The sequence below is a fragment of the Hypanus sabinus genome, unplaced genomic scaffold, assembly GCF_030144855.1.
Source record: "Hypanus sabinus isolate sHypSab1 unplaced genomic scaffold, sHypSab1.hap1 scaffold_550, whole genome shotgun sequence".
Taxonomy (NCBI): Eukaryota; Metazoa; Chordata; class Chondrichthyes; order Myliobatiformes; family Dasyatidae; genus Hypanus; species Hypanus sabinus.
Genome location: NW_026781411.1, coordinates 153,848 through 179,568, shown reverse-complemented (window position 1 = coordinate 179,568; position 25,721 = coordinate 153,848). Strand labels below are relative to the sequence as shown.

At 44.0% G+C, this 25,721-nt stretch overlaps 1 protein-coding gene across 4 annotated transcripts in view; it reads left to right on the top strand.

The window, feature by feature from the left end:
* Positions 1-25,441, top strand: part of LOC132389375 (gastrula zinc finger protein XlCGF57.1-like) — a 33,000-nt gene extending 7,559 nt beyond the window's left edge. For 2 of the 4 annotated variants that reach the window (XM_059961897.1, XM_059961898.1), the window contains exons 2-4: positions 212-378; positions 7,969-9,900; positions 25,138-25,441. In XM_059961897.1, coding sequence (XP_059817880.1) covers positions 8,364-9,900; positions 25,138-25,238 — 1,638 coding nt within the window. In that variant the 5' untranslated portion in view covers positions 212-378; positions 7,969-8,363 and the 3' untranslated portion in view covers positions 25,239-25,441. The remainder of the gene's footprint in view (positions 1-211; positions 379-7,968; positions 9,901-25,137) is intronic. The other 2 variants (XM_059961899.1, XR_009510509.1) reach the window with 2 other exon arrangements.
* Positions 25,442-25,721: the final 280 nt, after the last annotated feature.

Genomic DNA, 25,721 nt, shown 5'->3' with positions numbered 1-25,721 from the left:
ATCTTATGTTTTACCATGACTGAATGATGGCTCCTTCTTATCCCATATCATTTTGTGATGTGTGAGGGTCAATAAAAGGTTGTTCACTGAGATCATTATATCTGCCTTCAAAATTTAAATATCAGTCAGTTTTGTTCTTAGTAACATTTAGTAGACAAGCTTGGTCCTCCTTTTTTATTGATAATGTGCTTCATTATCTTTTATGCTAAAGTTAGACCTGCGGTGAGAGATTTATTTGAAGAAGAACCCCAACTGGAAACAAACCACGACTGAAGACGAGGGAACAGCAACAAGTGAACCAGCCCGAGGACTGAGAGCATCAACTGGAGAGGACTCTTCCGAATCGGAGATTCCAGGATTCAGTCAGGAGAAAGTTTGGTGAGTGTCATTTACTCAAACACTTTAGACGTTACATGCCTGTACAAAGGAAGGTAGGAAATAGTTGGAGTGAGACTGAATGTGCCCAGAAGAACCAGTTATGTCTCTGTCAGACCCAGTCAAAATCACTCCTGGTAATAAGCTCCGAGCAGCACAGCCATTGAAAACCAGTCCATCTCACTCACAGAGTTTACTCAGTTCAAGATCTTGCCTCTCCTGAAGTAGCTTTAGATCAGTTCTGAGTGGGGAGAGGGAAAGATAGGGGAGTATTTACGCTGACTGTCTTTCAAAAAGAGTAATTGTTTGAACTTGCTGCAAACTCTCCACCCATACCCTGTACTTTCTTAACCAAGTTATTGACCTAGATGACAAGTAACAATGGGCGTAACCCCAGGGAACGTTACTAAGCTCGGAAATGGAGTTCAAGAAACAGCCTCTCACCCTCTGCTTCCTACCAATTATCTGTTTGCTGTCCGGCTTGGTCCGGCCCTTTCCCACTGCAACCAGCCCTCGACTGACACAAACCCGAGATCAACTCCTTCCTCACGTCATCTGAAACGGAAACACCCCGGCATTAGCTGCGGTTGACATGCTGCTGTGACCTGCAGTAGGTCCCCTTATGCGGTCAAACTCCCCACTGCCCGAAATGGAGACCCGAACAGTATGCGGTCAAACTCCCCGATGTCCGAAATGGAGACCCGAACAGTATGAGGTCAAACTCCCCGATGTCCGAAATGGAGACCGGAACCGTATGTGGTCAAACTCCCCGCTGTCGGAAATGGAGACCCAAACTGTACGTGGTCAAACTCCCGGCGTGGAAACGTAATCTCATGGTGGATTTGTTCGGTGACTTGTGAACATACATGATTTACGATCGCGCAAGTGAGGACTGAATAAAAAGATAGTCAAACAATTCTAATCAGGCACACCATCTGTTCGCCTTTGCCCCTCACTCCAGGCTACATACACTGGCTCCCTCATCACTCCCTCCACCCAGTCCCTCTTCATTATCCGGCCCTCTACCCCAGCCCTTACTTCATTCTCCCTCTCGCCGTCACCATCTCGCCTCTCCCTCACCCCTCCCTTATCATCACCCCTCTCAATCATCCTTGCTTCCTCATCGCCTTTCTCCCTCACCCCCCTTCTCTACCCCTCTGTTACACCCTATTCGACTAGTCTCCCACTCTCTATCACCACTTTCCTCGCTTTCTACTCTCACCACTGCCTCTACTCCTCTATTAACAAATCGTACTCCTCTCTCGTCTCTCTTCATCTCTTCACTCTCTCATGCCTCTTTTCATTTCTCACACTCTCTCCCCTCTGTCCATCTGTTCATCTTACTCTTCCATTCTCTCTCCCATCCCACAATCCCTGTCCCTACCCCTATCACCTGCTATCCCACTCCCAATCTCAGTCACCCTCTGTCTTCCCCTCTCCATGTCCTCCTCTCTCATGCACCCTGTCACCTCACTCAAACTCGTCTCTCTCACCTCTGCCTCTCTGTAAGCTCCTCCATTTCTAACCCTCTCCCTCTCAATCTCTCTTCCAGTCTTACCCTCTCCCCTTGCTCTCCCATGCAATCTCCCTGTTGGCACCCGTATCCCACACTGTCTTCCTCTCTCTCTCACCCTCTAAATGCACCGCTCATCCTAAGCTGTCCCCACTTCGCTCTCTCTCACTCTCTCTGAACCCAGCCCTCTCCCCCCTCCCTCCCTCTCTGCCTCTCTCTCCCTCCCTCTCGTCACACCTAGCGCTCTCCACCTCATCCCATACTGTACGTACATCAACAATACTGAAATGCCAAGTGCCGTTTGTAACTGGGATCTTTCTGGGTTCCAGATCATCAGTAATGGTCTTTGTATATGAGGATCAGCAGGATCCTGGGGTCCGAGTCCATAAGGCACTCAGAGCAGTTACGCAGGTAGACTCTGTATTCAAGAAGGCGTTCAGTGCATGGGCCTTCATCAGTCATGGGATTGAGTTTAAGAGCTGAGAGGTAATGTTGCAGCTATATAGGACCCTGGTCAGACCCCACGGAGCCTTGTTTTCAATTCTGGTCGCCTCACTACAAGAAGGATGTGGAAACCATAGAAATGGTGCAGAGGAGATTTACAAGGCTGATGCCAGGATTTGAAGAGCAGGCGTTATGAGAATTAGTTGAGTGAACTCCGTCTTTTCTCCTTGGAGCGACCTGGGAGGAGAGGTGACCTGATAGAGATATACAAGATAATGAGAGGCATTGATCGTGTGGATAGTCAGAGGCTTTTTCGCAGGGCTGAAATGGATAGCACGAGAGGGCATAGTTTTAAGGAGCTTGTAAGTAGGTACAGAGGAGATGTCAGGGGTAGTTTCTTTTACGCAAATGGTGTGCGTGGAATGGGCTGTCGATGGTGCTGATGGAGTTGGAAACGATAAGTTCTTTATAAGATACTCCTGGCGGGCTAGATCCGTAGAACCAAAGGACACTACAGCGCAGAAACAGGCCTTTTGGCCTTTCTTGGCTGTGCCAAATCATTTTTCTGCCTAGTCCCACGGACCTGCAACTGGACCATATCCCTCCATACTCCTGTCATCCATATACCTGTCCAAGTTTTTCTTAACTGTTAAAAGTGAACCTGCATTCACCACTTCATCTGGCAGCTCTTTCCACACTCCCAACAGTCTCTGTGTGAAGAAGCCCCCCGCCATGTTCCCTTTAAACTTTTCCCCGTTCACCCTTTAACCATAACCTCTCTTTGTCTTTCTCCCCTGGCGTCAGTGGAAAAGGCCTGCTTGCATTCAGTCTATCTATACCCACCATAATTCTATACACCTCTATCAAATCACCCCTCATTCTCCTATGCTCCAGGGAATAAAGTCCTAACCTATTCAACCTTGCTCTGTAACTCAGTTTCTCAAGTCCTGGCAACATCCTTGTAAACGTTCTCTCCACTCTTTCAAACTTATTTATATCCTTCCTGTAATTAGGTGACCAAAACTGCACACAATCTGTCTCACCAATTTCTGTCTCACAATTTCTGTCTCACCAATGTCTTAAACAACCTCAACATTACATTCCAACTCTTATGCTCAACACTTTGATTCATAAAGCCCAAAGTACCAGAAGCTCTCTTTACAACACTATCTACTTGTGACGCAACTTTTAGGGAATTATGAATCTGTACTTCCCGATCCCTTTGCTCTACTGCACTCCTCATTGTCCGACCATTTACCTTGTATGTTCTACCTTGGTTTGACCTTCCGAAGTACAATACCTCACACTTGTCCGCATTAAACTCCATCTGCCATTTTTGCAGCCCATTCCTGCAACCCTCTGCAAGCTTTGAAAGCCTTCCTCACTGTCAACTGCACCTCCAATCTTTGTATCATCAGCAAATTTGCTAATGCCACATTAGCATCCAGATCATTGATATAGATGACAAAGAACAGTGGACCCAGCACTGATCCCTGTGGCACACCACTAGTCACAGGCCTCCATTCAGCGTAGCAATCCTCCACTACCACTCTCTGGCTTCTTCCATTGAGCCAATGTCTAATCCAATTTACTACCTCTCCATGTATACCTAGCGACTGAATCAACCTAAATAACCTCCCATGCGGGACCTTGTCAGAAGCCTTACTGAAGTCCATGTATACAACATCCACTGCCTTCCCTTCATCCACTTTCCTGTTAAGTCCCTGTCTATCACTCTATCTCCTAGTACCCCTTCCAATAATGTACCAACTACAGATCGGCCTATAATTTCCCGGCTTACTTTTTGACCCACTTTTAAACAACGGAACTACAAGAGCTATCCTCCGGCACCTGACCGGTGGATATCGACATTATAAGTATTTCACTCAGGGCCCCTGCAATTTCAACACCAGTCTCCTTCAAAGTCCGAGTGAATACCCTGTCAGGTCCAAGGGATTTATCTATCCCTTTGCTCTTAACATACCTGTAGAAGCTCTTAGGATTATCCTTCACCCTGACTGCCAAAGCAATCTCATGTCTATTTTAACCCTCCTGATTTCTTTCTCAAATACTTTCTTACTCTTTTTATACTCCTCAAGCATCTTATTTCCTCCCTGTTGCCTATACATGTTATACATATATGTCTTTTTCTTTATCAGAGTTCCAATATCCCTCGAGAACCAAGGTTCCTTATAGTTATTCGTTTTGCCTTTACCCCTACCAAGAACAAAAAAAAAAATCTGCACTCTCAAAATTTCTTCGTTGAAGGCCTCCCACTTACCAATCACATTCGTGCCAGAGAACAACTTGTCCCAATCTACGCGTTTTAGATCCTTTCTCATTTCTTCAAATCTGGCTTTTTTCCAGTTTATAACTTCATCCCGAGGACCAGATCTATCTTTGTCCATGATCAAGTTGAAACTAATGACGTTATGAACAATGGAAACAAAGTGTTCCCCTAAACACAATTCCGTCACCTCCCCTAACTCATTTCCAAATAGGAGATCTAATATTACATCCTCCCTAGTTGGTATATCTATATATTGATTTAGAAAACTTCTGAACACATTTCACAAACTCTACCCTATCTAGACCTTTAACAGTATGAAAGTCCCAATCAATGTGTGGGACTCCCACACATCTTAGACATCCTGATTTACTTCTTATGTGTTCTCTTGCTCTTCCTATGCTCCATAAGAAACTGCCCTCCTATCCCTTTTATGCAACTCCATTCACTTTGTGCTTCACCAGGATCTCAATATCTCTTGAAATCCAAGTTTCCCTACAGTTTCTATTTTACCTTTTATTCTGACAAGCGCATACCCGCTTTGTACTTTCAGGATTTCACTTTGAGGGCCTCTCATTGACCAAGCACACTTTTACCATAAAGCAGCCTGTCCCAGTCCACAGTTGCCAGGCCATAGTGTTGATTCCAGGTGTTGATCCATGCCATGAACACATCCGCCTTTCCTACGCTGCTCCTTGTATTGAAATATTCAGGGCTCAGCATATTCACTGCACCATGCTCAACGTTTTCATTCCTGACTTTGTCTGAGGACTGAACAACAACTGCCTCCACAACCTGTCCACTCTCTGTTCTGTTATTCAGACTCCCATTGCCCCTGCACCTTTAGTTAACCCCCACCTACCCCCACCTCCCAGCATGCAACTCTATCACCCCTTTGGCTTTCCTCTCCCTGATCAATAAAAAGGATGTTCAGACCATTTACAGGCAGAGAGGAATAAATGGGGCACTTATGAATTACATGAAGTTGAAGTGAACTCTTATGAAAAAAATAAAAGAACACATGAAGTTGCCTAAGTAGACAAGGTGAAGGAGAATCCTCATGGATTCTGCAGATATGTTATGAGCAAAAAGATTGCAAGGGAAAAATTATTCCTCTGGAAGATCAGAATGGTAATCCATATGAGGAGACAAAATAGATGTGGAAGATTTTTTTCTGCATCCGTATTTACTCAGGAGATGGACACAGAGTCTATAGAATTGAGGCAAAGCCGCATCAACTTCATGGACCCTGTACAGATTACAGAGGTGGAGGCATTTGCTGTCTTGATGCAAATTAGTGTGGATCAATCCCCAGAGCCTGACAAGTTGTTCCATGGGACCCTGCGGAAGACAAGTGCAGAAATTATTGGGGCCTTACCACAGATAGTTAAATCATCCTTAGTGACAGGTGAGATACTGGAGGATTGGAGGACGCCAATGTTGTTCAGCTGTTCAAGAAAGTCTCTAAAAATAATCTATGAAATTGTACATTGGTGGGCTTGACATCAGTAGTGGGAAAGTTATAGGAAAGCATCTGCAGGAACCGATAAAAGTATTTGGATAGATGTGGACTGATTAAGGATAGACAGCATGGCTTTGTGCAAGGTAGATCATGTCTAACCAATCTTATAGAGTCTCTCGAGGAAGTTTTCAGGAAAGTAGATGAAGGCAAGGCAGTGGATGTCGTCTACGTGGACGTTAGGAAGGCACTTGACAAAGTCTCATATGGGAGGTTGGTCAAGATGGTTCGGTCACTCAGCATTCAAGACGAGATAGTAAATTGGATAAGACACCGGCTTTGGGAGAAGCCAAGTTGTGGTAGCAGATGGTTGCCTCTCTGACCAGAGGCCAGGGACTAGTGGTGAGCCATAGGGATCAGTGCTGGATCTGATGTTGTTTGTCATCTATATCAAAAATCTGGATAATGGTGTGTTTAACCGGATCAGTAGATTTGTAGATCGCACCAAGACTGGTCGTGTAGTGGACAGTGAGGAAGACTATCATGGCTTGCAGTGCGATCTGGACCCGCTGGGAAAATGGGTTAAGAAATGGAAAAATGTATTTAATGCAGACAAGTGTGAGGTGTTGCACTTTGGTATTATCTACCAATGGAGGTCTCTCACGGTGAATGGTCAGGCACGGAGGAGTTTTGTAGAAGAAAGGGACCTGGGAATATATGTACTTAATTCACTGAAACTGGTATCATAGTTAGATAGTGATGGGGAAAAAATTCAGCCCATTGGTCTTCAAGTACCAAAGTAATGAAAACAATAAACGGATGTTTTCTTGACTTGTCGAAGACACTGGTGAGGCCCATTTTGGAGTATTGTGTGTAGTTTTGTTCACGAACCTACATGAAAGATATAAAAGCGGTTGAAAGAGTTCAGAGAAAATTCACAAGGATGTTGCCAGGTCTAGAAGACTTGGGTTATTAGGAAACATTGAACAGGACAGGACTTTATTACTTGCAATGTAGAAGAATTGAGAGAAGATTTGATGAAGCTGTACGAAAATTATGAGAGTTATACATGGGGTAAATGGAAGCTTTTTCACTTTTCAAAAATGGGTTTTCCCACTGAGATTGAGGGGAAATACAACCAGAGGCCATGGATTAAGGGTGAAAGGTGAAACATTAAGGTGAACATGAGGGGATACTTCTTGAAACAGACGATCATCCAGGTGTGGAATGAGCAGACAACCTAACTGGTGCATGCGTGCTCAACTTCAACATATAAGAGGATTGTATTGGTTCCTGGATGGTCGGGGTATGGGAACGGACTGCTTAAATAGAACAACACAAACTAGATGGAACAAAGGGCCTGTTTCTGTGTTGTACCTTTCTTGATTCTGTGACAAGAACATGAAATAATACTATTATTCATACAGTTCATTTTATCAGCTGTGCAGACCAACCATTCATCCGGACAGGAAATCTTCAGAAAGCTTTAAAACTGTTGGAACTTTAAATTGACAGCAGGTAAAAGAAAATCCCAGTTGCATGTCAACAAAGTCTAATTCCGGGAGAGTGTTTCAGTTACTGTGGCGCCAGGAACCCATGCAGCTCAGTGGGAAATGGGGATAATATCCATGGAGAGAGTCAAACTGAGCCACGTCACGAATTGGAGATGGCAGAAATGCCCCATTCTTATAGAGAAAGGAAGGACATCAGACAGTCTGATGGTCATTCCAGATACCAGCACTGTGCCCAGTCAGGAGATGATTTCTCTGTCCAACTTGGGTTGAACCTCAATGTAACAGTGTGATGTCAGATCACACCTTGGCAACTGAAGTGATCTCATCTGAAATGTTTTCCTACGCCCATTGATGGATTTTGTAAATCTTTTTACAGGTTAAAAACGAGAAGGAATTTGTCTCCAGGAATCTCAAACACGACACGCCAGTTTTGCTATCTCTATCTAGATATTTATAAAGTGGAGTCGACCGTCCTTCCTGCTCAGACTGTGGGGAGGGATCAACTAGGTCATCTGACCAACTGGCACGCCCGTCATTTTCCACAGGAGAAAGGCCGTTCACCTGCTCAGACAGAGGGAATAGATTCACTCGGTCACCTAAATTGAAGCTACATCAGCAAATTCACGCTGGGCAAGGCCATTCACCTGTTCTGTGTGTGAGAGGGGATTAAGTCGGTCATCCCACCTGTGGACACAACAGTCAGTTTCCACCGGGCAGAGGCCGGTCATCTGTTGAATTTTTGGGGAAGGATTTACTCGGTCATCTCACCTAATGGCTCTCCACCGAATTCACACTGAGGAGAAACCGTTCACCTGCTCGGACTGTGGGAAGGGATTCACTCACTCATCCACCCTACTGAGTCATCAGCGAGATCACACTGGGGAAAAGCCGTTCACCTGCTCAGAATGTGGGAAGGGATGCACTCACTCATCCACCCTAGTGAGTCATCAGTCAACTCACCCTGGCGAGCGGCCATTCACCTTCACAGAATGTGGGAAAGGATTCTCTTTGTCATCTCACCTACTGACTCACCAGTCAGTTCACACTGGGGAGAAGCCGTTCATCTGCTCGGACTGTGGGAAGGGATTCACTCACTCATCCACCCTACTGAGTCATCAGCGAGATCACACTGGGGAAAAGCCGTTCACCTGCTCAGAATGTGGGAAGGGATGCACTCACTCATCCCATTTACAGAGACACCAGCGAGTTCACACTGGGGAGAGTTCATTCATCTGCTCGGACTGTGGGAAGGGATTCACTCAGTCATCCCACCTACAGAGACACCAGCGAGTTCACACTGGGGAGAAGCCATTCACCTGCTCAGTCTGTGGGAAGAGATTCACTCTGTCATCCAACCTACAGAGTCATCTGCGAGTTCACATTGGGGATAAGCCGTTTACATGTTCAGAATGTGGGAAGAGATTCACTCGTTCATCCGACCTACTGGGTCATCAGCGAGTTCACACTGGGGAGAAGCCGTTCACCTGCTCGGACTGCGGGAGGAGATTCACTCAGTCATCCAACCTACAGAGTCATCAGAGAGTTCACACTGGGGAGAAGCCGTTCACATGCTCAGAATGTGGGACGAGATTCACTCGTTCATCCGACCTACTGAGTCATCAGCGAGTTCACACTGGGGAGAGGCCGTTCACTTGCTCAGAGTGTGGGAAAAGATTCACTCGTTCATCTCACCTACTGAGTCACCAGCGAGTTCACACTGGGGAGAGGCCATTCACCTGCTCAGTCTGTGGAAAGAGATTCACTCAATCATCCAACCTGCAGAGTCATCAGCGAGTTCACACTGGGTATAAGCCGTTCACATGCTCTGTCTGTGGGAAGGGATTCACTAAGTCATTCAACTTACTGGTACATCATCGAGGTCACACTGGTGAGAAGCCATTCACCTGCTCAGAATGTGGGAAGAGATTCTCTCTGTCATGCAACCTACAGACACACCAGCGAGTTCACACTGGGGAGAGGCCATTCACCTGCTCAGTCTGTGGGAAGGGATTCTCTCGGTTATCCCACCTACAGAGTCATCAGCGAGTTCACAGTGCGGAGAAGCCGTTCATCTGCTCGGTCTGTGGGAAGGGATTCACTCACTCATCCACCCGACTGAATCATCAGCGAGTTCACACCGGGGAGAAGCCGTTCATCTGCTCCCTCTGTGGGAAGAGATTCACTCTGTCATCCAACTTATTGGTTCATCATCGAGCTCACACTGGTGAGAAGCCGTTCACCTCCTCAAAATGTGGGAAGAGATTCATTCAGTCATCCCAACTACTGGCACAACAGGCAGTTCACACTAGTGAGTGGTCGTTGTTATGAATCCCTACGTTTCCTTTGCTATGAACTGTATTTTATGTGTGTGTGTGTGTGTGTGTGTGTGAGAGAGAGAGAGAGAGAGAGAGAGAGAGAGAGAGAGAGAGAGAGAGAGAGAGAGAGAGAGAGAGAGAGAGAGAGAGAGAGAGAGAGAGAGAGAGAGAGAGAGAGAAAGTCTGACTCGCAGCTTGTTTAGTTTTAACCGAGGACACAGACACTTAGAGTCAGACAGAAAAGAAGGAGAAGAAACAAAGGAACTAGTGGCCAAGGTTCACTATTTGTGACTTTCCTATGCCTACAAGGGTGGGTTAACTATCGATTCAGCGTAAAGTACATCGAATGTGTGGTGGTAACCTCGTTTGATGCATAGGAGTGGATCTGATTTGGGGTATCCTGCGAAGATCACTGATGTGTTAACCCTTGCCTGGGTGTAGTGTGGTAATTTAATTGAAGACAATGCCTATTGTGACAAGTCACTTTCGGTGATCATTTGTATGTGGATTTGGAACGACGGATAAAATCTACAGCGACTGTTGTCTCGTTTTACCACCGTGGATCCTGTGGGATTCGACATTATTGCCTTCTCTCGACATATACCCTGGATTAAAAATATCTTTCTCACATCACCTATTCCGTGAATGTACTGAACTTTCGTACTTTACCATCTCAAGACTCCAAGCCTTGATTCCCCTAATATCAATAGTTTGGGAGTTACATTTACACACATATATACACAGTACTCTGTTAAGTTTTGTTTATCTTGCTCAAGTTTCTATATAATAAGTAGATACTAATAAAGAGAGTGGTTTTTTTTTACAAAAAAAAAACAGACTCTAGTGTGAACTCTATTGCTGCTGGTTTGTTTCTAAAGTTTTACTGTTCGTAATAAAATTGGGGCCTGCATCCGAAATATGAACACATTTGGGGAGTATTGATTGATTTATTATCGATTTCATTGGGGAAATCCCTCTTGATTTAATTGTGTGTGGAAAAGCAGCAGCAGATGCTGTTAGGTTTGTGTAAGCGCCAACCTCTGAGGCATTAGAGGATGCCAGACGGATTGAGTTGTTGAGTATTGCTAAAAGGTTAAAACTTGCCAGGGTGAAATCGACAATGTGGAGGGATCAGATGCAGAGTGTAATAGCTGAACATGATGTATCTGAGGGTGTGTTTAAAGTGGAGGAGTTGGAGGTGTTTCCTGAAAGTAAACCTCGTGAGCTTGAGCTCCCGTAGAAGTTAGAAAAAATAATGATGGAAGCTACAGTAAGACAGAGGCAAGTTGAGGGTAGAGAGGCAGAAACACAGCGAGGAAGCAAAAAGACAGAGGCTGCTCGAGCTGGAAAGGATAGAAAGATTGCAGGAAAGGTATTCTGGTGATAGGTTTGAGGCCAGTCGGGAAGATAAATTGGAACCTGCGTTTGACGAGGCAGAGGTTGTTAAATATTTTCAGCGTTTAGAGAAGGTTGCTCAGAGTTTAAAGTGGCCAAACGAGAGTTGGCCTATTCTCATTTCATTCATTTTTCAATCTTTTTATTGATTTTCCAATAATATATACAAATCAGAGGAGGTTTTAGCAAACAGATAATACGAAAGACGTATAAACGGCAACAAAAGTATATATTGTGAAAATCAGATAAGTAGTTTTTTTACTGTGTCATGTAGCAGCATGGTCCTGAAAAACGTTGTCTCATTGTTACTATGTACTGTGTCAGCAGTTATGGTCGAAATGACGATAATAGTTACTTGACTTGACTTGAAGTAGAATGTTACACTGTTACAAATATAATCATGAAACCACAACTCCTCTTAACAAATAAAAAAAAGGCCTATTCTCTTACAAAGTGTGATTAAGGGGTAGGCTCAGCAAGCCTATTCTGCTTTGTTAGTTGATTAAGCAGCTGATTATGACATAGTGAAACAGGCTGTGCTCAAAGCTTACGAGTTGGTCCCAGAAGCATACAGGCAGAAGTTTAGAAATGTAAGGAAATCTGTGAACCCGACTTATATGGAACTTGCTTATGAGAAGATTATGTGTATTACCCAATGTTTCACATATAAAAATGTGAATGATAATTTTAACAGCTTGATAGAGTTGGTTTTAATTGAAGGATTCAAAAGGTGTGTCCCTGATGACATAAAGACGTATTTAGATGAAAAGGATGCTGCCACTTTGCAGGAGTCTGGTAGATTAGCAGATGAGTTTGCTTTAACTCATAAGATTAAGTTTACCTCGAATAAGAGTTTCCAAAAGAGTTGCAGGGATAGCCAGGGTAAACCAGAAATTAAAGTTGTGACTACTGGCAAGAGTAAGGATGAAGGGAAACGGTTGAAGGAGACATATTCTGGTCTTACATGTTACGATTGCAAGAAAGCTGGTTATATGATGGCTAATTGTTCCGTCCTGAAGAAGAAAAAGCAATGGGACGCAGTCCCAAATGCCCGTGGTCAGTATGTTGAAGCACCTATAAACCCACAGGGTTCTGAACATTCTGATGAGGCTCAGTTACGGACTGAGAGGTCTGACCGAGTTAAGAAGGGATTCGATCATTTTATGTCAGATAGGTTTGTATTGGTAAATGAAGGGTCAACCCCGGTACCAGTAAAATTTCTTCGAGATACTGAGGCTTCTCAGTATCGTTTGGGTGGATGCTGCTTGATGTGTCCCCTGTTACAAATCAGTACCCCGAAATAACAGACAGTACACAATATGTGATTAGACGATTGAGCTTTATAATTCTTACTTTGACCATAGCATTATTAAAGAAAATTTAAAGAATAGAAGAAGGGCTGACTCTCTCCATTTGCATCTGCTCATCGCTCCCCGCAAAGGACCGCTGTAATATCTCTTCCAGACTCACAAGAAATAATACCTCTGTCATTGGAAAGCCCCGCACTCCAAAAGCCTGTTATCTCTACTCGTAACCTAAACATTGCTGCTACAGAGAAACCATTACCTCAGCAGTGAAACATTACAGAGAGGCCATTACGTGAGCAGTGAAACCTTGTGACACACTGCCGAGTTCACACTGGCGTTAAAGCTTCAGTAAGCTGCGTGCGGGATATGTGTCCATCACCATTGCTGAATGCAATTTCTGGAGTGACTGTCGGTGATGAACTCTGCAATTATTTCTGCTGCTCACCACACCCAGTTCTGCACCCTGGTCACTGGGCATGGGAGGAGTTTCTTCTGCTGCACATTCAACTTTAATGGGACTGAAGTTTAATATTCTGGATCTGTGACAAATAAGTCAGTTTATTTTAATCTCTGGATTTGCTACTTAGTGAATTTATAACGCAGCTAGTGTACTCAGGCCTGCTGGACCCGGCCAGGGATTCTGTCCCACGACAGTCTTTATCAATCCTCCCCTGTTGTTCATCTGTCACGCTTCTTGTGGTGACGGGTTCCAGTCACCATTCCGTGGGTGAAATTCCCTAGAATTTGCTGCAGACTGAACAAGTCGATCTGACTGCAGTTCTGTCTGAGATATTGTTTGCCCCTCAAATCTCCGGACCGAGGAAGAATGACATAGGGATTTAACCTCCTTATTCGTGGCTCATTTGCACATTATGGGGCATTCTCTCTGCTTCTGAAAGGTTGCTAGAGAACACCACTGTCCCAAAGACTGAAATCGGAATGGGAAACCCTCAGTTTGGATGTTCAACGGACCAGGTTCAGAAACCAGAGGCGGGTCCGCACAAGGTAGAGTTTGGGGTTCTGGACGATGGTCGGGTTAAGAACGTGATGAGGAGAAGGGAATCAGCAGCGGGGCGTGCCAACGAATGAAAGAAGAGCAACATTTGAAAGCAGATTGACAGAGAAAATCTTTTGTTTGTCTGACTGATGACACAAACAATGCCTGTGGTGAGGTGCCCCATTGTCTGGAGACACATGTGTGTGTTGAGAAAGGTTATATCTATTGAGGGAGTTGTTCCTGCTTGGTAATCCTATAATATTATATTCGTGTGGATATTTTAGATTATCCTATCTGTAATAATGTATTGATTGTCATATAAAATGTGAGATTCTGTCCCGAACTGGATCAGGCTTGAATTTATGTTGCCATACTGAAGTTATGGTGGTCATTTATAATTTGTATTTTAAAGCAAGATTGAGGTGAATTATATTTGCCACTTGATTGTACCTGCATACGTAATCAGATTGAGTTAAACTGCTGCAGGGTCCTGGAATATGTTGGACTGCGTCTGGTTTCTCTTGGCATTTTCTGCATTGATTGCCTTCTTTTTTATTGTATGCAATTTTTTTCTTTTTGTTGACCACCTTGTCCTGTATTTCCACATGAACCCCTCTGTTTTTGGGAAGAGGTCTACAACTCTCAGTCAGGTGCTTGATGCTTCCTTGTCACCATCGATTCTGCTCAGATCGTTGGGATGTCTCTCGTGGAGGGTCATACTCTTTCGACTGGTTAATGTTTTCTTCGAGAGTGATGATTTATTTTTCTGAGATGGCCTCTCATTGAAGTTTTCTGGTCTGTATTTCTATTCACGATTGCATATACACACATGGAGTGCGGAACCCTGTTAATTTTTTATGAAAATATATACTTAAAAGTTTCATCTGACTGTTGTGTGATTGTTTCTTATGTGTGTTGTTCTTCTTCCTCCTTCTGTCCGAGGTAGTTGCTAATCTAAGTGGGTCTGACTGAAAATAGACTTTCCTAAAGTTGTCATTTCAGTTCTTATTAATCTTTGTGAATTTTACTGATTGAAATAGAACCAAGATATTTCCATTAAGAAGTCAATATCGATATTGCTGACAGTGTGTATTGCCTTTGTTGTATTTGTTAACTATTGAGCTCTATTTGGCAGGTTATTTTTTCGGCCTTGAACTAAATTTTCTCCAAACTTTTCCCTTCGTCGCACTATATTCTATTTTCTTTGCTTGTTGATTTTATTTTGAAACGTGGGTATCAGGAGTCCCAAAGAAGGGTCTTGGCCCTAAATGCTGATTCCCATCCATAGATGCTGCCTGACATGCTGAGCTCCTCCAGCGCATTGTGTGAATTTTTCTAGATTTCTAACATCTTCATCCTGTTTCCCAAATACTTATGTGTCTCTTGAAATAACAAGCCGGTTGAAGGCTGTGTGGCTGTGTTGTTAAAATATTAAATAAAATCAGTAGAAAGTGTAGAAGGCTTAGAAGGTGTGGAATCTTTGTGGGTAGAATTAAGGAACAACAAATGTGAAGAAAAAAATCCCTGATGGGAATTGTATGGAGATCCTCAAACAGTAGTAAGTATGTGGTCCACAGATTACAATGGGAGATAGAAAATGCGTGCCAAAAGGGCAATGTTACAATAGTCATGGTGGATTGTCATACAGGTGATTAGGAAAATCAGGATGGTGTTGGTCTCAAGAGGAGGAATTCCTAGAATGCCTACAAGATGCATTTTTAGAGCAGCACGTGGTTGAGCCCACTTGGGGATCAGCTGTTCTGGATTGTGTGTTGTAATGAACCGGAGTTAATTAGGTCACTGAAGTTCAAAGAACCCTTATGGGCCAGTGATCTTAATACGATCAAATTCACCCTGACATTAGAGAAGGTGACATTAATATTACCCTGACATTAAAGTCAGAGGTGGAATTTGAGAATTTGAGAGCAAGACAGAAGAATTGGTCAAAATTGATTTGAAAAGAACACGGACAGGGATGAAAACAGAGCTGCAATAGCTGGAGTTTCTGGAAGAAATTAGGAAGGCACACGATATATACATCACAAAGAAGATGTAGTATTCTGAAGGTGACAAAGCCGTGGCTGATAAGAGAAATTAAAGAGAATACAAGAAACAAAGAGAGGGCATAGAGCAAGAATTACTCGGAAGTTAGAGAATTGGGAACCTTTTAAAAACCAACATAATGCAACTAAAATAATTAAGAAGGAAAAGATGGAATACATACGTGAGCTCGGCGTGCTCTGTGTATTCTGTTCTGATGGCTTTCATATTGTCTTGTGTATCAGGGAGACAACTCGGTCGCATCATCCACGGTAGACACTGGCCAATGGAGGGAGTCAATAATAATGGAAAACAGTAAATAAATAAATAAATAACAAATAAATGAATGAATAAATAAATACATACATACATACGTAGACAGATGATAGATAGATAGATAGATAGATAGATAGATAGATATATAGATAGATAGATAGATAGATAGATAGATAGATAGATATAGGTAACTAGAGGTTTAGACAGACAGAAAAATAGACAACTTGATAGATGAATACATCACATCAATATTACGAGAACATGACTTTCAGAGTCATTGAAAGTGTGTCCATGGTTGTGGAATCTGTTTAGTTTTGCGATGAGTGAAGTAATCCGCGTTGTTGCAGGTGCCTGATGGTCGGAGTGAAGAACTGTTCCTAAACCTGGTCTTGCGTCTCTTTCCTATGGAAGCCGGGGTAAAAGAGAATCACCTGAAAGGTGGAAGCTCTTGTTTATGCCTTCTGCTTCCTTGTGACGTCACACGTTATAGCTGTGTCGCTAGTTTCCTGTGTTTTCACCTGTCGGGTGTGCGGGGCTTTTCCTGTGATGGGATGGGATGCATCCACTACCTTGTGCAGGTGTTTCCGTTCTGCGGCATTGATGTTCCCATTCCGGGCCGCTATGCAACCGGTCAATACTGCACTCATTGCTGAGATTTATAGCGCAGTCCAAGCCCAGATTAGAAAACCAATGGCAAACGGCTCCTTAGTCTATAATTCCAAATCAAATTTCAGCATGCTTTCATTCTCACAATCTGCCAGCGTGTTGGTTCCACCGCATTTGGGTCTGCCGCGGTCTGTCACGGCTCAGGTGTCTGAGAACTGGATGGCTGCTAATATATTCTGTTGCTAAGATAGATTCTAGGTCTGAGTCGCTGAACACGACGTCAGAAGTGGGTTCATTATTAGCAGATATTCTAAGAGTTCGAATATGTAAATTGTTGGATAGACCAGGTCTGATTAGGTCTGTACGTGTTACCTTGTGCCTCACCAATCTTACAAGGTTTTTCGCGGAGGTGACCAGGAAAGATGATGAAGGAATCGCGGTGGGTCAAGTCCGCCTGGACTTTAGAAAAAGCCTTTGTCAATGTCGGGCCTGAGAGGTTGGTCCGGAGTGTTCTGTCTTTTGTCACTGTGAATGCGGTAGTAAATTGGATGCAACATTGGCTTACAGCAGGGGTTCCCTTCCTTGTATCCACGGACCCCTCGGTCAATCGTCGGTCTCCATGCAATAAAAATATTGGAGCCCCATTCCTAGATGCAGAATCCAGAGGGTGGCAGTAGGTAGTGGCCTCTCTAACTGGAGGCCTGTAGTTACTGGTGTACAGCAGGTGCTGCTCTGCGTCCAGTGTTGTGTGTTATATAGATCAACGATCTGACCAACAGTCTGATAAATTCACTCTGCAGATTTGCGAATGATCCCGATATTGGATAAGTGGTAGACAGCGAGAATGGCTGATGGTCTGGAATACAGGTCAGTGTGTGGTGTATCACTTTGGGAGGACGGCTTACACTGTAAAAGGGAGGGCATTGAGTACTGCGGTATTACAGAGGGACCTGGGAAGACTGATCCATAATCCCTTGAAGGTGGCGTCGCAGGCAGATAGGGTTGTAAAGAGAACTATAGGCACATCAGCCTTCAGATATCGAAGCGACGAGTTCAGGGGTTGTGATGCTATGCTGAAGTTGTACAGTTGGAAATGCCTAATATCGAGTATTGTATGTGTTCTGGTCACCAACCTACATGAACGATATCAATAATCTTGACGGAGTGCATAGAAAAATTAGAAGGATGATGCGGGGACATGAGGAGGGGAGTTGGAGGGAAGGATTGAGTAGGTTAGGAATAGGTTCGTATTACTCCAAGCGTCTGTGTAAGAGGGAAGGTTTTTAAGAGATGTTCCAATTTATGAAGGGTGTAGATAGCTTAAATACAAGCAGGCATTTTCTACTGAGGTTTGACTAGAATAGTGAGCTACGGGTGAACGGTGAAATATATCCGGGCAATATGCGGCGGAACATCTTCTTGAGGCAGCGAGAGTGTGGAACGGGCTTCCAACGGAAATGGCGGATGCGGGACCGATTTCAACATTGAAGAGGAGGTTGGCTCCGACACGAATGGGAGGGTTATGGACGGCATGGTCCAGGTGCAGTGTCCACGGGACTAGGGGAAGGATCAGTTCGGCGCTGGAGGATGAGCAGAAGAGCCTGTTTCAGTGCCGGACTGCTCGATGACTCTGTGACCAAATGCCACTGCGGGATGTTCCCCAGCGGGGTAAGGGTACTCCCGTCAGGCCGGGTGTGGCGAGGCATCAATATGGGACCACTGACCATTTCTCTCATAGTCTGCTGTAGGCAGAAATAATTACCGCACATTTGTGCAATTCTACTCACTCAGTTCAGCAATAATTTGGTAAAACGACATATTATATTGCAGAAAGCAATTTGGAATTATCCTCTGAATTTGGCGGCTCTTGATTTGGCCTTGAGTAAGCTCAGAAACTCCGGTGACTGAATCACTGAGCGACCGGCACGATGGTGAAAGAACTTATCATGTAGGCAGGATCAGGAGAGGAATATGGACAGTTGCCTTTTCGGGTCGAGACACTTTATCTCGACTCTTCATAGAATCCATGGTATTCAGATCTTCGAGGAGGGGATCGCTGCGCACAATTAACCATTTTATTCTCATGCACATCGAAAGGGGTTCGACAATTAGTGCCAGAATCCTTCCTGATTTACCATCAATCCGCTTTCCCCGGCACTCAGATATTTGCGCGGCTCTAATCTGAAGCCAGTGCACGCGCGGAAGCTCAGTTCTTGATGCTGATTCATAATGCTGCGTTATTTCCAATGCGTCTCTCCTTGGACCCTCGCTCTGCTCCTGACGTGCTGTGGCCGAAGTGACGCAATTGGCCTGTTGCAAATCATGTTTTATGAAATGCCAAAGAACCCCCGACCCCCTGCTTCTCCATGTTTCACTATCTAAACACGAGAGCAGCGTGCTTCAGGAATAGATGGGTTTAATTATCCCGATGCTTTACTGTGTCCGTGTATTTATGCCCCATTACCCACTTCATCTCTGTTTAGCAGTTCAATACGCACTTTTTTCCCAGAATCAATTTCTTTCTGAAATTCAACTTCGAATATCATCTAGTAACTCTGTAACATATTTAATATCGTCAGTGCTACTTGTTTGCATTAAGACCGGTGTTGATACAATATTTTCTGTTTTTGTCTGTCTGGTACAGCAGCGGACAATGTCTGTAATGCTGGGTTCACTGGTTTGCATTTCGCGCCGCATACTCGCCAACATCTGTGTTTGCGACTGACTCCGGTAACAGTGCAAACAGTGAGGGTTTGCGCCAGAAATCATTCATGTTAATGTCCATTAAAATTCAATCCCCGCAAGCAAAGTGACAGTGAATCACATGAACGGTGTGTCATCACGGGGAATTAACGAGACATAGACTCCACTCGCAATGTGAGTGTGGAATCAGCGCTGATGAGGTGGACTCACCCACAGGATTACAGACTACTGTCGTCACCATCGATGGTCAGATAATGTCCTGTCATTACACGGAGTAGTTTGACAACATCACATTTGGTGTTGCGAGCCCAGCATCGGCCGTCTCTTGAGGCTTCATGACAGGTGTTGAGTTCAGTTGAATGAAATAAGGCGTGTTATTTCCCCACTGGCATTACGGTTCGTTAGAGCAGAGATATTTTTGCTATCTAGCGTTAATTAGCACCAGTCACTGTACAAGTTGTTTTCATTTTTGGTGACCGATTTTTCTATATAAGTACGTCATTTTGTGCTTCAGCTACATTGAGGACGGAAACATCCAGACGCGGTGGACTCTCAACAACGTGTGATCCGTGAAGAGTTTAACTCAGTAGCCGCAAAGGAAATGTGCTCTCCGGGCTTTTTTATAACTGTTTGAGTTCATTTACTAGCTATTTACAATTTCTAAGACAATTAGAAATTGGGAACATTCCAAACGGAACAGCCTTGGATCAACAATGTTTCTAGAGAGGGCTATTTGTTACACAGTCATTGTAATTGTCGGTATCCCGGGTAAGTACCTTTCGAATATTTATACGAAAGCAGAGACCTCACGCCGCTCTCAGCTACTGCTGATGTGATTTTAATCGGTGATTATTAAAAATCCCTAAAATGCTGTTCCGTTCATCTCAACCTCCTGCCCTGTTGTCGTTTTAACCTGGGTCGTGCAGACTTGTCACTGGACTGCTTCACCAATCCCACCCCCCAAAAACAAATTCTCTTCCCTCCTTCTGAAAAGTAAACTCATATTTCCCCCTTCTCTTTCTCCAGGCACTGTTCAATTAACGGCCAATCTGTTTTCTATTCTTTGACAAATCCCTTTTTTTTTCCCGTCACCAAATTCTGAGCTATGTTCCTTGGTGTCAGCACAGTTCCCTCTAAAATGCGGGGGTGCGCAGCCTCGTCATAATTGAAACTCCCCCGCGAACATGGCATTTGTGGACAAGCAGCTGGAATTTCTTTTACACGATGCTAACATCATTTTGAAATTTTGCGAAAATCTTTCGAAAACTTTGGTAATATAACGATGAATTTAACTGTATTAATGAATATAATCCATAAATGTGCTAAACACTAAACGTACCACATTTACAGTGAAACATTTTAGCTTCAGCGAACGTGCATTGTCATTGTTTCAAGTTACAACACTGTCACAAATGGTCACAATGAAGACAGAATGGAAGTCGGTCGCTCACTGTTCAGAAACCACCATCGCCGTCCCGTCAGAACATTTCACTGTTGCATCCTCCCTGTCAATTGTGACTGCCTGACAGTGTTTACGCGTCTTGTGTGTTATGTTTTGTCATGGTTTGAATTGCATATTACAGATTTAAACAACATTACAAGTGCCGAGCACTTTTAAGACCGGGTAACGATGTTCTGCTCAGAGCAACGGTTTGTCCCCGAAGCAGTAAAATAAATGAGAGGGTAGGTTGCTGCGGTGCAAGATCTTGTTTTCAGAATCTGACCTTGCAATCGAATCAAACTCAGACTTTCGGAAAGAAGCGTAGGTGCGCACTTCAATTACACTACCCCTCTCCTTGGAAATACCGCGCTTGGAGTTCTGTGAACAGTTTTGGTCGCCCTGTTATAGGAAAGGCAGAAGTCCGCTAAAAATGGTGCCGACAGTATTCACAGAGTTGCTGCAGGGAATCTCGGGATTGAGTTGCAGGGAGAAGTTCGGCCGAGTGGCATTTTATTGCAAAAGGCAGGTGACTGGCGGACGAGGTGAATTAAACCATTCAACTCCGTGGGGTAGGGGAATCGTGAACAAAAGGCGGTAGATTTTTCAGAGGGCAGAAATGTAGCTGGATTCCCAGCGACGTTTCCTCACATAGAAGTTGCTCTGTGTATTGAACAGCCTGACAAAGGAAATGGGAGAAACAGAGTCGTTAACAATATTTAAAGTGCACGTGGACAGTTTGACGAATCAGATCCAATCACGAACAACTGTATCAGATGGCCACGTCGGTCGGCATGGAGATATTGGGCCGAAGGACCCGTTTCTGTGTTCTATCATTCTTTGACTTTGCTCATCGCTGCTGCATCGGTGAACGTGAAGAGATTAATGTGAGCATGCGCAACTGTAAAACGCTTTATGCTGCGGTCACGTGTTCAAACAAGTAAAGTATCTTTTTACTTCCACTGATAATGTCCAGCAGAGATTTAATTTCAAGAGAACAATTGACGGCTGTGTTTCTGCCAAAAAGTACGTTTGATTTTGTTTATTCTTATTGTTGGTCATCTTTGCTTCACTGCAGTTAACCTTGTTGCAATCATCATTCTCAGCCGAGGAAACTGCGGTCTCTCCAAATGCGTCACGCGGTACCTGGTGGCGATGGCTGCGGCGGATCTAATGGTGGTGATTATCGAAGTCCTGTTTTACCAGATGAGTCGAGCATACGGATTTCATTTCGGAATCCTGGACAACGCTCCGTCCTGCCTTGTCCACTACGCCCTGTGTCACGTGGCCGTTGACTGTTCCGCTTGGTTTACTGTCGCTTTCACTTTCGATCGCTTTGTGGCCATTTGCTCCGCTAAATTTAAAACGAAATACTGCATCTCCAAAATTGCGAGTTTGGTGATCGGCGCAATATCTATCGGTTTCTGTTTAAAAAACATCCCATTTTACTTCATATATATGGGAGGAACAGTATGGTTGACGAGTGATAACTGGGTCTGTTTCGATAGGATTGTATTTCTTATTTCGGGATCGTTTGAGGGATTTTATTGGGTGGACCGTCTGTTGAATCCGCTACTTCCTTTCTTCCTCATTTTGACCCTCAATGCTCTGACCGTCAGACAGATACTGGCGGCGAGCAGAGTACGCAGGGGACTGAAGGGACGGGGAAATTGCGGGAAACAGCGAGATCCGGAGATGCAGAGTCGGAGACAATCCATCATTCTGCTCTTCAGCCTGTCGGTGAGTTTCCTTCTCTGTTGGGCGACAACCACTCTGGCCTTCATTCTCATGCGATGCCTCTACACAGACTTGGAAACGTCAGTCCGGCTTTTTAAGGCACAGTTTTGGGGTTCTGTGATTCAGAATTTCAGCAGCTGCACGAATACATTTATCTACGGAGTGACCCAGACCAGATTCAGAGAGCAGATGAAAGCTCTTCTGCTCTCCCCCGCTAATTTAGTTTTGAAGATTTTTGGAAGTCGATACCGCGCAGGAGAAAGCATCAGATAACTTCCCCGTTTCGGAATCAGAATCAGGTTTATTGTCACCGGCAGGTGTCGTGCAAAATAATCCCACATCAGCCATGAATAAATTGGGCTCTCTGAAAACGTTCCTGTTCTCAAACAATACCTTTGCTCCCAACAGTTCAGCTTTCCCTTTTCTTCAGTAAAATACTCTCATTTCCTGCTATAATTTACATAGAAACATAGAAAACCGACAGCACAATACAAGCCCTTTGACCCACAATGCTGTGCCGAACATGTACTTACTGAGAAATTACCTCAGGATACCAAAAGCCCTAAATTTTTCTAGGCTTCATATAGCCATGCCGGGGTTTCTTAAAAGACCCTGTCGTATCTACCTCCAACACTGTCGCCGAAAGCCCATTCCACGCACTGGCCACCACGTAAAAACTACGACTAGAATCTCTTCTGTACCTACTTCCAAGCACCTTATACCTGTGTCCTTTTGTGTTAGCCATTTCTACACTGGGCAAAAGCCTCTGACTATGACTATCAATGCCTGCCATTAACTTGTACACCTCTCATCCTCTGTCGGGTCCCAGGAGAAAAGGCCGAGTTCACTCAAACTACTCTCATAAGGCATGCTCCCCAATCCAGGCAATATCCTTGTAAATCTCTGCACCCTTTCCATGGTTTCCACATTCATCCCGTAGTGAGGGGGACAGAACTGAGCACAGAACTCCAAGTGGGGTCTGACCAGGGTGTTATATAACTGTCAGTTGCTTGTTTACTGTCCTTCTGTAAAATGTATTTTACCTTGCACGTTATCTCACCCGAGTATCCAATGTTGAAAACGCATCGATCCATTCTCGAAGCGTTCATTAGCTGAACCTTTGGAATGGACTGGCCGTGGCTGCCAATCCCGACATCCAATCCCTTTCTGTATTGCTTGGTATTTCCCTTTACCTAATGTTACAGTTTGCTTACTATAGGCAGCATTTTACTAGCAGACTTTTTTCTGCCTTTTTTTCTGTCTGAATAGACCCCTCTAGTTTCAGCACAAATCGGAACCCACACTCTGAATGAGATATGCTTTTGCTTCGGCCCAATATCGCTGTAATTTGAGAACACATCAGTCTCCCATGTCATATTGAGCTGGCTGCTTGATGGAGAACATATCGATTCAAATGGTCTAAATCAGGATGTCTGGAATCGTACCGTACAATCCAGAATCGCTACAGCACTTTAAAACATTAATTTATTAATTTATTAATTTATACAGTTTAATTTATTAATTTATTAATTTATACAGTTTCCATCTGTATAAATATCACAACCGTCCCGAAATTGTTGCAAAGGTTGCACCACTTTGTTTCACATTAGCCTTTTCTGAACGAAATGTTTTAGACAGGGTGTGTTTGGCGTAAAATCAGTTTAGCAATCCGGAACTCGTATCTGCTTCTGGGTGCAATCACTGTTTGATGATTGCCTTCAAATTCAGACATTTGAATTTCCGTATTTGGACCCTAACGTGAGAATCCGTCTCTGACGGACAAAGACGTATCTCACACGTATATTGCTGTGGCTTCTGGAAGCTGCTGACTCTCCCGCTGCTCCTTTTATAATACTCCTTCTGTGATCAACCCGTATAATGCGCAGAGCACGATCTGTAATGGTGCTGCGTAATGGCCCAATGGAGCTAAATGTCATTTAGCCATGAATGCTCATTTAATATTGAACTATTTTATCAAAAGATCTGTCGGAGTTAATGCAGACCCTCTCGCAGAGTTTACCCGCGGAAGTAGCGTTTGAAGCTAGCGAGTATCAGTGTGATGCGAACAAACGTAAACCCATTACATGACTGTTTACCGCGATTAAAACTGATAGCAGACCTGAAGAATGTATCACAATCATATTGGCAATGGCGATCTGACCGCTAATCCGGCATTGAAAACAGATGAAATCAATTAAACTCAGATTCTCCCGAGTTATTTGGGCTCCCGCATTTACTTTTCCGGTTCCTTGCACTGCAAAGCCGTTGATCCATATCTCCCATTACGGGGTGCGGTATCCCTGAGCGGGTCGGCAACGATCACAGAGCCTAATTACAAATGCACTGAGTAAACTGTTTGTACTTGTCAGTAGGCAGCGAATGTCTTTACGTTTTTTATGGCCTGGAACAGGCCGGACCGTAGATTTACACAGCTGAACCTCCCTAGTAACCCAACTGATATATACATATATACAGCCACATGTTCGTGTGGAACTAACTTTCCCAACTCTGTGTGTGTGTGTGTGTGTGTGTGTGTGTGTGTGTGTGTTGGGGGGAGGGTTATTCTATTGGTTTACTTAGTTTAATTCCAATTGTCGGAAACGCTGTCGAGTTATGAACAGATTCCCCGATACTCAAGCGTATTAACAACATGACGGAATAAAAACAAATTTCCACCATGATCCGTGAATAGGACGGACAACATGGATTTATAAATGTTTCTATTCCACAGTGTCAAAGATACAGCAGGAAGTTCTGCAGCTGATCCACTTATTCTACGATTGTAGCTGTTGCCGGTCTGCTGAAGGAAGTGAATTGGAAGCGCGAGCATGAGCCCGTCACCCGTGACCACATTGGACGAGCGGGACAAGCGATACTCCAACTATTCAGAAGGCGGTAGTCATGAGTCTTTCATTGTTATGAGGATGAATGATTTTTGGGGTACTTCATATTATCTTCAGCGGAACTAACGTAAAACTATCAATTTTGCCTTAGTAAGGTATATCACAGTATTAAGTTTTACTACTCATGTTAAACCTTCATTTCTTGCCAATTAAACAAAATTTTCCAATACAATTGCTAAACTCACTTGACTTTCATTTATATGAGAGGTTTGGAGAGGTAGGGATTAGATTATCCTTGAAAGATGGAAGACGTGAGGGATCTGTCAGTGAATATGTAAAAATGAAGCGCAGGAACCATGGACTGTTTCCGATCGCAATATGAACGGTCAGTCTCGGGTAATACAAATAACGCGTCTCGATTCAGAACAGCATTCGAAACAGAGGAATGAAATGCCGCGAATGGAGTCTATCG